Genomic DNA, 14,730 nt, shown 5'->3' with positions numbered 1-14,730 from the left:
ACTTGCCCAAGGAAGACGGGCGGCGCTGGCCCGGCTCTCCCTCTCGGGCGCGGGTGCCCTGGGGCGCCTCGCGCTGGGCTGGGCCAGGCCGCCCCCAGGCCGCCCCGCCTGCTGCAGACCCTCGCGCCCATTTCCGTCTCTGCGGCTCGCGGTGTCTGTCTCTCCCTCGTTTCTCATTCCACACGGCTTCATTTGGTCTTTCTCCCCCGCACCTGGTCATTTCCTGTCTCCGTGTGCTGGGTCCCCCCGGTCTTCTCTGCCTTCTGTCTGAAATCCTTGTCTGATCGCGTGTCTCTGTGCACGCGTCGGCCTGCTCTCCGCTTCTGCGGGTCTCTGTCTCTTCCTCCCAGTCTTCTGCGTCTCTCAGTCTGTGTGTGTCTCGTCTCCCTGTCGCTGTCCCCCTCCCTCTTCTCGCTCGCTCTCTTCCTCAGTGGCCCGGGCCTCTCCTCTGTGTGCGTGCTCTGCCAACCTCGGATCCTTCTGCGCGGATCTCTCTGTGTCTCCCTCTCCCTCTCTCTGACTTTCTGTCTGCTCCCCTCCCTCCATTTAGCACCTCAGAGCTTGGCTTCCTGTCCTGTCAAGTGGGAAAGTGAGCCCCAGCCTGGAGCTGCGGCCCTGTGACACCCCCAGGGCTGAGCGGAGATGACCAGGCTGACTAAAGGGTGTAATAACAGATGCCCCAGAACCTTTACACAAAGAGAGAATCAACAGACATTCCGAAGACGGGAAGTTTGTGCTGAAATGGGGCTGTCTGCACTTCCCTGCCCTGCACCCCTTCCCGCCTCTCCTCCCTGGTGCTCTGCTCTGCCAGAGCTGCAGGGTGGGCGGCGTGCAGCGCCCAGGTGGCCGTGCTTCCTGGCTGGCTGTCCTTGTCGACACCAGGCCTGGAGTCCACAGGGGCCCTGAGCCCACCCCCAGGACTGGCTGGATCAGGCACCTCCAGGCAGGGCAACAGCCTCCTCTGAGCCCGCCACCCACCCCACCAGGGGCAGTCGCTGTTCTGAGGATCCCTGGTGGTGGAATCTCTGGCCTTTATCCTCCATGTCACCCGGGGGTCTTCCTGCCCCATTCTCCCTGCAGTCCACAAGTGATCTCCTCTCCCTGCAGACCCCCCACTCGTCAACCTGTCCGTGGAACCACAGCCAGTGCTGGAGGACAACGTCGTCACGTTCCACTGCTCTGCAAAGGCCAACCCAGCTGTCAGCCAGTACAGGTGAGAGTCATGCAGGGCAGGCACGGCCTGGCCACCGGCCCCACCCCACGCCTATCTCGTGGGATGGCACTTAGGGTCTGCAGCATGGCCGTGGCGCTGCCTAGCTGACGGCGGGTGCCCGCCAGCCTGCGCCCCGCACCCTGCCCGCTGGCCTCCTCCGTACGTGCATACACCCCTCTTCCATGCAGGCAGCACGGGTCACACCTTCTGTTTGAGCAGCTTGTTTATCCCCTGTTTCTGACGGGAGGGAGAGAGGCTCAGGAAGAAAGCTAGAACCACCGGGAGAACCAGCAAGACCGGAACCTGGACTCTGGTCTTGTGCTTGTCAAACTGTTTGCTTGGGTAGGGCGGGATTCCTGGGACAGTGGGTCTGTCTCTGGGCACCTGGGGTCATACATGCCCATGGCCCCCGGGTGTCCCTTGCTCACAAACTGATAAAAGCATCACTGCTTCTTACATGTTTGTCTCCGCCTTGCGTGGAGCGTCTTGAAGGCCGGAACCGCAGCGTAGTCACTCGCGGCTCTCCGCACGCAGCACAGTGCACGGCATAGACTAGACGCTCCTTAGCGTGTCCGGCCCATCCAGTACACACAGAGCCGCTCTTTCCTGCCGGTGCACCATCCCCACTCTCAATTCCAGAAGACTAAGTGGTTTCGGAGGTGCTCAAGGGCAGACTCCAGAAACTCCCCTCCTTTCAGATGCACGTGGACCTGGCCGCGTTACGCCCCCATCCTTTCCCCCGCTCGACGGGCCGCGGGTGCCAGAGCATCAGCTCTGCCCTGGATCTGGGTGATCGAGTGCCAAGGATGCTAATGGCCCCGGACCGGGAAACAAGCTGGCCGGGAGTGGAGAACAGGGAAGACGAGGCCGTGTGGCCCAGCGGGCGGAAGGAAAGGACATGGGCCTTAGATTCAGGTTGGACATGCAGAGGCGCTCCATGCAGCGCTGATGATTAAGCAGCACTAGGACAGAAGCCAGGAAGGGCACAGTCTATGTCCCTAAGGATATTTTAAAATGGGATGAAAACCCATCTGTCCTGTCCGATTTAACTGTTGACTGGACGAAAGGCAGAAGAGAGATTAGACGAGCTCCAGGGTCCCTTCCAAGCCCAGGACATCAGGCTCCTTGGAGTCACGTGGCCCATTCAGGTCCAGGGAACATGTCTGGTTTGGCTGGGTCTGGCATCTATTTGCAAGTGACCAAAGATGCAGGAGAAAAGCCCAGGGAGACGCCCTCTCTCTGGGCTTCCACCCCACACCTGCCAGGCCCGGGCTTCTCCGTACAAGTTAGCTTACCTCCTCTGCTCCCAGCTCTCCGCTTGTGGTCCCTGAATACCAGGAACAACTTGCCCAGAAAACACCCCTCAGGCCAGTTCCCCAGGGCAGCCTCTCACACCCACTGCCCCCCATTCGCCCTCCCACCTGCCCCCAGAGACCAGGGCACACAACTTCCAATGTCCGCTGCCCCTCACTGCCAGGCCCCCGGCCGCCCATGGACGCGGGGCTGAGGGCTGCACAGACAGCAGAGCGGCACAGCCCCGGACCTGCAGCCTCAGCCCCCAGGCCTGACTGCCCCCCCACACCCACCTCTGGCCAGGACGGGCTAAGCAAACATCCCTGATTCCCAGGGTCGGCGACCTCAGAAAAGCAGGACAGTATTGAAAAGAGGAGGAGGTTTCAGTCTGCACAGGGACGGCCTCATGAAGCAACGTGAAAAAATGCTGGCAACTGCCCAGTCCAGAGGAAGGGAAGATGGCAGTTAATGGGACTGTTCTTAATGACTTTTCTATAATTTTGGAGTTTCTATTTTTCATGCTAAACAGTTAATACACAAGCAAGCAGAGGACATGCAGGTTGCTAGGCTCGGGTGCCCTGTGGGATTCCTCCCTCTCTGTCCCGCCCTGGAGTTCACGGGCTCACAGCCAGCCCCTCCCGTGCACGCCCAGGGCAGCTGGCAGGGCCGGGAGGGCGGGAGGGCAGGGCTCCCTGCAGGTGCCATTAGTTCTTACCCGCCACCTTCCCTCCTGGCCTTCTGACTAGCCAGGGCCCTGAAAGCATTTTAGTGCAGGGTCAGTCTCCCTCCAGGACTCCAGAGATTCTCGGGGAGCCCTTCTGGCCCCCAGGTTAACGCAGGGGAGCCGGGCGGCCTGGGAAGGACGCAGGCCCACCCGCAGCCGCCCAGCCCCTTCACGCCAGCGAGGTCCCGTCTGGCAGCCAGACGCTGGCTCTAGATGCGACCTTAGGATTCGAGAGGAAATGCTGTAGGCAAATGTCATCACATCAGCGCACTGATTTTCCTGACTGACTCTGACAAGATCACAGGAATCTGTTTCTTTACTTCCGTTCGTCTTGAGTGCTTCCTCCCTGCTCCACCTTGGAGGCTGCCATCTCTGAAATCAGAGATGTGTCCTCTGTACCCCAGCACCTGAAAGGGGACATGGCTGGGCATGGGAGCTGCCCCTCCGCCACCCTGGGGACCACACAGCACCAGGACCCCCGGGGCCTTTCCTCAGAAGGTCTCGGTGGCTCCAGCAGACAGCAGGATGGGCATCACCACCTGACAGGACACAGGGGGCTATTTGAGGACAGCCTGGAGGCTGTGACATGCCAGGCCTCCTGATTCCCTGACATAAATAATTAATCCTCTTACATTTGTTCAGACCAAATTAGACACTGATTGGGACAGGCTTAGGCTGACTCCGTGTTACAGGGACTGGGATTGGGGTGACAGCAGCAGGGGAGGGAGGGGAGGGGACTGGGGAGGGGAAGATGGGCAGGAGGACATGGAGCCAGGAGAGAGGAGAGGGAAGGGGCGGGACTGCTCTGTGGCTCCCAGCCCTGACCCTGTGGCCAGCTGTTTGGGTGCAGTGGTTTGAGTATCCCTGTCCCTGGAAGGGACCCCTCAGAGGGTTTTCTGGTGGGGGAGGGGCTCAAGGGGGGGCCGAAAAGGACTGGCTGAGAGAGGTGTGAGTAGGGGCTGTCAGGGATCCAGAGGCCCCTCCCCAGAAGCCCTGGCCTTGGGCACCTGAGGACCCAGCCCCACGGCCGTCCTGCCCATGACCCTGGGAAAGGATGGTCAGAGAATCCCCCCTGCCGTCCCCCGACCTCCACGAGAGGGGTGGGCCGTGGAGCGGGGGCCGGGGGGGCAGTGGCTGCACAGAGGACCCATTCAGACAGCACCACTCTGCCGGGGCGTCCTCTGGTCTCCCCCTCTCTGGCCTCCTCCCCACGGCCAGGTCTGGGAGGAGGGGGACCGTGGCACCTGGAGCACCGTGTTCCAGGCCTGCAGGACCCCAGCAGTCCTCCTGCTGACTTGGCCGAGCGGGCCGGGCTGGGCTTCCCCCCTCCATGACTTTCATGGTGCTGGGCCCTGGAGGGAGAAGGGAGAAAGCCCCGTCTTCTCCAGGAACCCTGAAGAGGAAGCGAACGGGACCTGCCCATCAGAACAGCTCACTTGGGCCCAATCCCACCCCAGCCCAGCCAGCCCCTGCCTGGCCTCCCCCTGCTCCTGCAGTGTGGCCCCTCACTGCGGCAGGGGGGAAGGAATTGGGTCTGGACACAGGCCCCCAACTGTGTGCCTGGAACTGAATTCGTCTGCCTCGGGCAAGGACGGCCTACAGTCAGAAACTGAAATGACTCACGAGTAACTCAGAATGGTTTGCTGGGAAGCTCCTTAAGCTCTCGGGGAGCTATGGTTTGCTGTGTTGTCAAGCTATATTTGTTATTATTAATCGTGTTAATAATTAATCAATATTAATTCTCAATAACAACCCCACGGGGCCAGTGGAGGTGTTCAGCGCGATGCAGAGAAGCGGCCGTCTCTCGGGGCGAGCCGCCAGGCTGGGGCAAGCGCTGACGCAGGGAAGGAGAGAAAAGGGGGCGCAGGCGGGGCAGCTGTGGCGCCAGGGGGCGAGCTGCAAGGTCATGCTTGGGGCAGGCAAGGGACCTTTCCAGCTCTGCACAGACAAACACCCCAACAGAGGCTTGAACCTGGGAGGAACCTGGTTAGGAGGTTTGCGATTTCAGAAAGTGAGTGTTGTCTGCAATGGCATTAAACCAGGGGAATGGAAAGCTCTCCTCCTGGGGATCTGTGAGGAAAGCCCCACCTCCACACACATGCACATGCACACGCGCGCACACCTGCATGGACCTATGTGTGTGTGCGTGTGCACACATGTGCACACACACACACACACACCCCTGTGGGGCTCCAGCAGGCTGCCAGGTCGCTGGTCCAACGCGGTGATCACACCCCAGGGCCAAAACCAAGCTGAGCCCAAGGCTGCTCGGTCTCCCTCTGGTGTGATACCGATTGGCCGATGGAAGGACCTCCTACCTGCCTCCCCAGACCCAGCCATGGCTGATGGCGGCGCCACCTCTGCGGAGCAAAGCCAGGGTGGGAGGGCAGAGGCTGGGCGGGAACAAGAGCAAGTGCCGTCCCACCAGGGAGGCTGAAAGGACTTCTGGGGATGCGGGGGCTACATGAGGGGCCCACCCTGGGGGTGGGAGGAGTCAGGCTAGAGGGCTGAGGGAGCCGGCCAGGTGGGAAGAGGGGCATTCGAGACCACTTGCTAACACCTCTCCTCCTAATGCTATCAGCGCTCCTGCTACATGGTGAGGAGATGCAGGCCCTGGTCACGCCTCTCCCATGGCATCGCGTCTGGTCTGGAAACCAAGCTTCCTGGAGCCGCATTTCTGTGTGTGTGTGTGTGTGTGTGTGTGTGTGTGTGTGTGTCTGTCTGTCTGTCTGTCTGTGCACATGTGTGCATGCATGTGTGGGCATCTGCCATTTGACCCTGGCCTCTGGTCACCCGGGACAGGGCCCATGATGCAATCCAGAGCAGACTGGTCAGGCTGTCTGGTGTCCTTGTTTCCTGTGGGATGGATGCATCCAGCTCCCAGAGGCGTGGTCTTGCCATCTGAGGTCCACACCAGCCCCTTGGGCTTCCGTTGCAGGTGGGCCAAGCGGGGCCAGATCATCAAGGAGGCATCTGGAGAAGTGTACAGGGCCACCGTGGACTACACGTACTTCTCAGAGCCGGTCTCCTGCGAGGTGACCAATGCCCTGGGCAGCACCAACCTCAGCCGCACGGTTGACGTCTATTGTGAGTACATGATTTGGGAAACCCTGGCTAGATTCACTGTGCACAACAGAACCTCCCTGCTTCCCAAGCACGTGATGCCTGGCACTTGACAGAACACATCCTCGTGTGGTGTTTCGTGTTTATCTGGATCCCTACAGTGACCTAATGAGATGGTGTCTCAGCTCAGGCGGCTGTAACCGGTTACCATAGACTGGGTGGCTCAGACGACAGAAACAGTGCCAGCACGGGCGGTTCCGGTGAGGGCTCCTTTCCTGGCTTGCAGACAGCCGCCTCCTTGCTGTGTCCTCACGTGGAGAGAGCGGGAGGGAGAAGCAAGCTCCCCGGGGTCTCTTCTTTCTGTAGGGCCACTAATCCTGTCAGGAGGGCGCCACCCTCATGACCTAATCTCCTCCCAAAGGCCCCACCTCCTGCGCCAGCCCACCGGGCTTAGGGCTTCTACATATGAACCGGGGGAGGGGCACAAGCACGCCATCCACAGTAGGCAGGTATTATTATTCCCACACTCTGGATTAGGAGATGGAGACCTGAGGTCACACGGTGAGGTCACACAGTGGCAGAGTGAGAGCCACATCATTGCCCGTCCACACACCACTCTGCTTCCCGCTGAGGAGACTCACGGACACGCCCCTGCCTCACTGGGGGCCTGGCAGCGACCCACAGCGGGCAGCCCATTGCCATGGACTAGCTGGCTGGATACATTCAAAACAATAACTCTGAGTTTGTGCACTGCCCTTTACAGTTTTAAAAGCACTTTTACAAACTTTTTTTATCTGACCCTCCTACTCGCCCCAACAGCCTCAGCAGAAGGTACATTTTTACACTAAGGGACGGATTTTGATCTCCCAATGCCAGGTTTCAGCCTCCATTTGCTCCCTGAAAGCAGCACTCCGAGGCCCGCCTGGCCACAGCTCAGGGTCCCTGGGCCTGAAATCCCACCGTCGCGCCCCTCTGGACCAAGGCTTGGTCTGCAGGAGGCTGCGGCTGTGCTGGCGGAAGGTGGCGGAGACCCGCGCACCCTCCAACGCCTGGCAGAGGTGTGGGCGCCAGGACCAGGGCTGTCTGCTTCAACAGGGCGAGGAGGCCGGAGCCTCTGGAATAGGAGGGCAGCCTAGAGCGGCGGGAGCAGCCCTGCCCTCCACTCCGTATCCCGAGCCCCCAGCCCACCTGGGCCCGCGGCAGGGAGCTGGGCTGCTGCCGGGGGAGGCTGAGGCCTGAGGAGGTGGGAACTGACTTGAGGCATGAGGGTCTCAAGGCCCAAGATTTCCAAGGCAGGAGGAAGGGCCTCCCCCCATGCACATGGAGACGAAGGCCTTCCCCAATCTTCCCAAGTCAGGTGGGACCAGGACAGAGGGGAGGGTAGGGCACAGCCCTGGTGGTAAATCCAGACAGAAACTGGGCCCAATCACCATTGCCAGGGCCTGTGATCCTACGATCTCGGCGGGCCTGAGACAGGCTGCGCTCCGGCCAGAGGGTCTCATCCTTCCTCCCAAGTCCCACTCCTAGACCCCAGGCCCTGCCTGGGAAGAGGACCAAAATGTGAGGCAGGGCTGAAGTGGATTGAGCTGGTATAAGTCCCTGCTGTCCCCTTCCCCCAGGTGGGGTGGCAAGGGCCAGCACGGAGGGTCCCCGAGCTCCCTGGCCCACTGGAGCCATCTCCTCTTTTCTCCCATCACAGTCGGGCCCCGGATGACCACGGAGCCGCAATCCCTGCTCGTGGACCTGGGCTCTGACGCCATCTTCAGCTGCGCCTGGATCGGCAACCCCTCCTTGACCATCGTGTGGATGAAGCGGGGCTCCGGGGTGGTGAGTCTGCAGCACAGCCCCGGGGTGCAGGGGCAGGGGGACGGCGGAGCAAGAGGGAACCACCTTGCAGGCCCTTCTCACTCTTAGACTGAAGGGTCGGCTTCCAGTGTCAGCTGAGGCGAGAGGGACCCCAGAAAGCAGAGAGGGAGCCCCGGCGCCCACACGTGCACAGCTCACCCTGAATGCACTCGGCCGTTAAGAAAAGCAGGTGGTCACCAACACCTGGAAAGGCTTTTCAAGCCCCCAAATCATTCAGCCTTGAGGCCAAGCTATGCTTTCCCCGTCCTGTGTTCCTCCTTCAAAATGCACGTGTTCTTCAGTGCGCCTGAGAGTTTGTCGGGTGTCCTTCCTGTGAGGAGAACAGGAAGGGCCCTGGGTAGGGAAGCCGGGAGGGGCAGGAGAAACCTGACCTCTGTGTAGTGTCCCACGAGATGTCATCGTCCCCATATATGGATGAGGAACCTGAGCATCTGACGAGATAAGTAACTGACCAAAGAGACGCAGGTATTCACCGCTGGAGCCAGGATTCAACCTCAGATCAAGCTAATGCCAAAGACTGTTTTCTTTTCATTGCCCCAAGCTATATCCCAAAAAGACCCTGAAAAGGACTCAGAAAACACAAGTCAGGGACCCTCAAAGAAGTCCCGCTGTAGGGTAATTTCACTCACGGCCAGTCTGCGACAGAAGCCACTGCAGGTACAGGGAGGTGGGCATCAGCCCCCGGAGGAGGAAGCCCAGGAGTCCTCAGCCAGAGGGTCCCCCTCCTGTCACACACGTTCCTCCCCACACCCCCACCCCACAGGCTTCACCTGGGAGCAGCACCTACAGCCGCACAGGGTCTCCTCCGTCCAGCCCCCAGGGTACTGCTGGGTCAGAAAACTGCCTGCCTCTTCCCTGCCCACCTCAGTTTTCCCCGAGATGCTGGAGACTGCGGCAGGCACCCCAGGCCTGCCTCTTGGCGTCTGGTTCCCAGAGACAGAGGGAGCCCTCCCTCTACTCTCGGTGTCTGACCCTCCCGACTCTCCTAGGTCCTGAGCAACGAGAAGACCCTGACCCTTAAATCCGTCCGCCAGGAGGATGCCGGCAAGTACGTGTGCCGGGCTGTGGTGCCCCGCGTGGGAGCCGGGGAGCGAGAGGTGACCCTGACTGTCAATGGTAAGACCCCCCTGGGGCAGGCCGGGTAGGGAAAAAGCAGAGGGACCCTTCTCTTGGCACCAGGCATTGCCCCAAAGGGGCTGTCACTGGTTCTGGGTCTTGCTATCACCTCCAACTCGGGGTCAACAGCGATCATGTCCACCTCTTGAAGTCCCTGCCAGGTGAGGAGGGGCCTGGGGAGTTTTCTAGTCACCTCCCTCCTCCTCTGTTACCTTTGAAGAGGTCCCAGCCCTAAGAGTAGTAGTTGGTGAATTTTATCCTGGCCAGGAAAAAACTGTCAGAGGTCCCTGGTGGCCAAGACAGATCCCACGTCTACCATGACTTCGGCCCACCCATAGGGAATTGAAAGGGGCGTGTCTGCAGCTCCTGGTCGGCGTACTCTCCTTGCACTGAGGCCACTCAACCAGGGACCCATGTCACCACCTCTATGAGATCAAGTGTCCAAGGGTCCCCTTAAGGGCAGGGGACATGTCTTATTATATATAATAAAAATAATTACAGCAGGAGAGTGTTTTCATGGTGGGAGTTAACAGGTGACTGTTACGTGAAACATCAGGGGGGAGGGGGCGTGCTCAGACCATGCTGGGATGAGGGTGTAGACAACCATGGGGAAGCTGGGACTCAGCTCAGGCCAGACTCAAGAAGGCCACAGTGCCGGGACGAATATTCCGACATCCCTGCCATCTTAACAGGTGCTTGGGCCATGCTCAGAAACCAAAGCCGCTCGTTTGATTACTCTGCTGTTTCCAAAGGTCTCCCTCCCCACCCGACCTCTGTCGTGCCACAGCCCTTTGGGAGCTCCTGTCCCCACCATAGCCTGCCTCAGATCAAAGCCCCGAGGCTCTGAGCCCTGCGGGAACTGAAGCACAGACCTGCGTCTGCAGGGCTCTGGGTCCTGGCCCCAGAGCAAGGCTCTAGGGCGGTGTGAGCTGAGTTCTCGAAATGAGCCCAGTGGGTTTCAGCTTCCTTCCTGCCCCGGAAGCCACCCCTGACGGCCTCACCTATTCTCACCCTTCGCTAGGGAACGAAACCCAGCTTGGTGCCTCCTCAGCCACCCGCTCTGCTGGCCCCAGCGGCAGCCAGCTCCCCACACTGTCTGCACTCCTCTCCCCAGCCCCAGGGTCGTGGCAGCCCAAGGAGGGTGATCCTGCCCGACCCCACAGCATTCGCAGGCCACCTGTCCTGGGCAGAGCCCTGACTCAGGAGCCCTGCTGCCTTTCCTGTGTGTCCCCAGGATGCCACCAGTAAATTGGCACTGCAGGGCTAAAAATAACAGCATCTGATCTCGCCTCTGTATATCCATGGCAACACAGGCCGCAGCCTTTTCCTTTCAGCGCTGGTGTCTGACACTTGGCTCAGCGCGTGGCCTGGTAAAATCAGCCACCCTCCCCTGTGGCCAGCTCCACTATGCTAACCCCGTGGCCAGCTGGGGGGACCCTCACAATCACACGTGCCCTCCAGGGACCCCAAGCCTGAAGCTATTGAAGGAGCATCGTGGCCTCTGGGGGAAAGGCGGCAGATAGAGAAGCTGACATCTGCTGTTACTGGAGACCTTCAGGCATTTCCAACGGAGATTCAAAGAGGTGTCTGGAGGAGAGAATGCCCCCTGGGGAACAGGCCAGGGGACATTTCTCTTGGATGGGCACCACCCTGGCACTGGCCCGGGGTTTAATCTGTGCTCTCCAGAACCCGTCTTTCTACCTCCTCCTCTGCCCCCAGCCTCCAGCACGAGCTTCCCTGGGTTGTCAGGCAGAGAAAAGCTGCAGGGGTTGCAGGGAAGCAAGGAAGCTGCTCATTTATTTCTCGGGGATTAGGGCCACGTCACCCGGAGCCCGGGGGTGGATTAAGTGGCCCGGGGAATGGAGCCTGCCAGGCCCTGCGAGGGAAGCGAACTGTCTGTGGTCCATGTGAAGGGAGGGTGAAGCCCAGTGGGCAGGGGCCAGGCCGGGGCGGAAGGGGGCCGACGTTATGAAAGTGGGACCGGTTCCCACTACTGCTGCCCTGGCCAGCAATAGTCCTCTGGGAAGTAAACTGGCGTAGACCTCCACCAGTTTGACTCACACGGGGTGTCTGCGGGAAGCGGGCAGTAAATCAGCCTACCCATCGGCTGCTCCAGTCCCAGTTCCCTTTATGCTGGTTTTCGCTTCCTGTTAAGAAGCCCACAAACACCTGTGCATTCGCTCCTGGCTTTTAGAATCCTAAGAACCCCTCAGGGACTTAATTCCTAGTTCCTGGGAAGGGAAGGGAAAAGGTTTTATGGGTCGTCACTCTACTGGCCAGCAGCAAAGCAAAGCACCACCCAGGTTCCCAAAACATCACACCCGCATCTCCCTAGGAGCTCAGGGATGTGAGGGAGGAAGGGCGCGGCCCACCCTGAAAGGCATCTGGGGTGGAGGCCCCCACCTGCCTCACCCAGCCCCAAGCATTTGCCATCCTAAACTCAGCAGCAGTCACCTGAGTGTCTCCTGGTACCTTTTCTCCTCTTGGCCGAGAGCTACTCGTAGAAATGCAAATCTGCTTTAATTAAGGGGGCTAATAAACAGCAATTATGTTCGCAGCAACTTTGTTTTGTTCCCAGCACGGTTCTGCCTGTCCTCCGATCCGTGCTCGCTCTCCTTCTGACCTGCCACCCCAGTCCCGCCACCCAGTCCCGCCACCCAGTCCCGCCCTTACCCCGGCAGTGGCGGGGCGGGGTTTCCAGCCCGCACAGCCCTCAACCGCCCGGCCCAGGGCGTTCGCTGAGCCCGCGGCCACGCGGTGCGGGCAAGACGGCGGGCCCTGCGGCCCAGCTCCGGCGCCCGGGGCTCCGCACCGTCGCCCCCACGCACGCGGCCTGGGCACCGCAGCGTCGCGGCTGGCGGTGGAGCCGGCTCTCGCCTGGGCCGTCGGGCGGCACGTGACGCAGGCGGGGTGCGGGGCAGGCGGGGTGCGGGGCTGTCGCGCGGCGTCCGCGACGTGCCGATCCGCCGGCAGGCTCGGTCGGCGGGGCGGCAGCGCCCCCTGCTGGGCGCCTGGGGTGGCTGCGAGCACTGTCTTCCCGCAGCGCCGCTCCCGCGCCCTCCCGGCCCGCACCCGTCCCGGCCCGCCTCCCCGCCCGCACCCTCCCCACCAGCACCCCTCCGGGCCCGCCTCCGCACCCTCCCGGCCCGCACCCGTCCCGGCCCGCCTCCCCGCCCGCACCCTCCCCACCAGCACCCCTCCGGGCCCGCCTCCGCACCCTCCCGGCCCGCACCCGTCCCGGCCCGCCTCCCCGCCCGCACCCTCCCCACCAGCACCCCTCCGGGCCCGCCTCCGCAGCCTCCCGGCCCGCACCCGTCCCGGCCCGCCTCCCCGCCCGCACCCTCCCCACCAGCACCCCTCCGGGTCCGCCTCCGCACCCTCCCGGCCCGCACCCGTCCCGGCCCGCCTCCGCACCCTCCCCGCCCGGCCCGCCTCCCCGCCAACACCCGTCCCGCCTCCGCACCCTCCCGGCCCGCACCCTCCCCACCAGCACCCCTCCCGGCCCGCCTCCGCACCCCTCCCGGCCCGCACCCTCCCCACCAGCACCCCTCCCGGCCCGCCTCCGCACCCTCCCGGCCCGGCCCGCACCCCGCCCAGGCTGCCGCCCCCTCGGGAAGCTGTCCCGTCGCCAGAGAGAATTGCTGTGTCCCGTCTGAAGCCGGCTCGCCCTTTGCTCGGGCCCTGGGCACTCACGCGGCCGCCCGCTGTTGCGGTCATCTGAGTCCCGGGGACTCTGGCTTAGAAGCCTCACTCGTGACCCCTGGAGAGGCTCACGGCCCAAGGCCCGTCGTCCCTGAGCGCCCACCCCGGCCGCACCTCGCACTGAGGAACGACCCGGAACGCACCCGGGAGGGCGCCAGCCAGGGGCCTGCCCTTCCCGGCCTAACGAGCCGCTTCTCCCAACAGGCCCCCCCATCATCTCCAGCACCCAGACCCAGCACGCCCTGCACGGCGAGAAAGGCCAGATCAAGTGCTTCATCCGGAGCACCCCGCCGCCCGACCGCATCGTGAGTGCGGGGAGGGGCGTCGCACCTGCGGGCCGTGCCCTTCCCGGAGCAGCTCGGGGGCAGAGGGCAGGCCCTGGGGCAGAGGGCAGGCCCGGGGGCAGAGGGCAGGCCCTGGTGGCAGAGGGCAGGCCCAGGTGGCAGAGGGCAGGCCCAGGCGGCAGAGGGCAGGCCCTGGGGCAGAGGGCAGGCCCTGGTGGCAGAGGGCAGGCCCTGGGGCAGAGAGCAGGCCCGGGGGCAGAGGGCAGGCCCAGGCAGCAGCGGGGAGAGGCAAACGGAGGCTTCCCCTTCCTCCCTCAAGGCCACCTTAGCCAGAGCTCAGCCAGAGCGCCGCTGGCTACCCCTCCCACACCTCCCCAGGCCCTCCACGTCCCTTCCAAAATGCTCATCGTTCTCCCTCAGCTCCTCCAAACGGTCCGGTCCCTGTAGTGCCACTAAGGCAACTGAAGAGTCACCTTCACTGCCCCCCCCATGTATTTGCATTTTTTAAAGGGGGGGGGGTATTGCACCAAAATCCATCAGAAACTGGAGGTATCCCATGCATGAAAACAAAGGAAAGTGAGCATTTTATAGCACTACTGGGGGGGAATATTATTTTTAGTAATTCCCAATGCCTAGGACAATCCTGCCAGATTCTCCAGGCCCACCCTGCTGGACAGCTCTCCCTGTTCACAGGACAGCAGTGCCAGGGAGGGTGCAGGGCGAGGCCCTGAGCAGCGGGGAGCCCGTGTGCCCAGGGCCGAGACAGCCAGGCTCTACAGACTGAACTGCTGTCCTTGTAAACTGAGATATTAGGGTATTACTGTGGTTACACACTTTCTCAGGCCTGTGGTTCATTCACTGTGAAAGAGTCACACAAAAATTACAGGGATTTATGAATAAAACTAATACATGTAAAACAATACATACATGAATAAAACTAATACACACATAATAAAACTAATACACTCACCTCACTCTTCAATTTTTTTAAAATTATAAATGTAACACATGCCCATTGTAAAATATCCCAATGGCCAGCCATGGTGACTTGAGCCAGTAATCCCAGCACTTCAGGAGGCTGAGGTGAGAGGATCATTTTGAGACCAGGAGTTTGAGACCAGCCTGAGCAACATGGCGAGACCACAACTCTACCAAAACTAGAAAAAATTACCAGGGCTTGGTGGCATGTGCCTGTGGTCCCAGCTACCCAGGAAGCTGTGTTAGGAGGATGACTTGAGCCCAGGAGTTTGAGGCTGCAGTGAGCTATGAAGAGGCCACTGCATTTTAGCCTGGGTGACAGAGTGAGACCCTGTCTCCAAAAAAAAAAAATCCCATTCACTCTTGAGCATTTTCACACCATCTTTCTTTTCATAAATATCTGATTCTAGGCCAGTAGAGCTCACTGGCTCTGGGGACATTTGGCAGTGTCTGGAGACATTTTTGGTTGTCATAATTGGGGAGTGGGTGCT

The 14,730-nt window shown here is 61.2% G+C and overlaps 1 protein-coding gene across 1 annotated transcript in view; it reads left to right on the top strand.

Annotated features, from left to right (window-relative positions):
* The window catches only part of KIRREL3 (kirre like nephrin family adhesion molecule 3), a 512,553-nt gene that overhangs the window by 484,963 nt on the left and 12,860 nt on the right, over window positions 1–14,730 (top strand). The window contains exons 7-11 of the mRNA XM_045557855.1: window positions 1,108–1,213; window positions 6,169–6,317; window positions 7,993–8,120; window positions 9,149–9,275; window positions 13,182–13,282. Of these exons, the coding sequence (XP_045413811.1) occupies window positions 1,108–1,213; window positions 6,169–6,317; window positions 7,993–8,120; window positions 9,149–9,275; window positions 13,182–13,282 (611 nt within the window). The remainder of the gene's footprint in view (window positions 1–1,107; window positions 1,214–6,168; window positions 6,318–7,992; window positions 8,121–9,148; window positions 9,276–13,181; window positions 13,283–14,730) is intronic.

This window comes from Lemur catta, chromosome 7, assembly GCF_020740605.2.
Source record: "Lemur catta isolate mLemCat1 chromosome 7, mLemCat1.pri, whole genome shotgun sequence".
NCBI classification, from domain to species: Eukaryota; Metazoa; Chordata; class Mammalia; order Primates; family Lemuridae; genus Lemur; species Lemur catta.
This window is presented reverse-complemented; position numbering and strand designations above follow the sequence as displayed.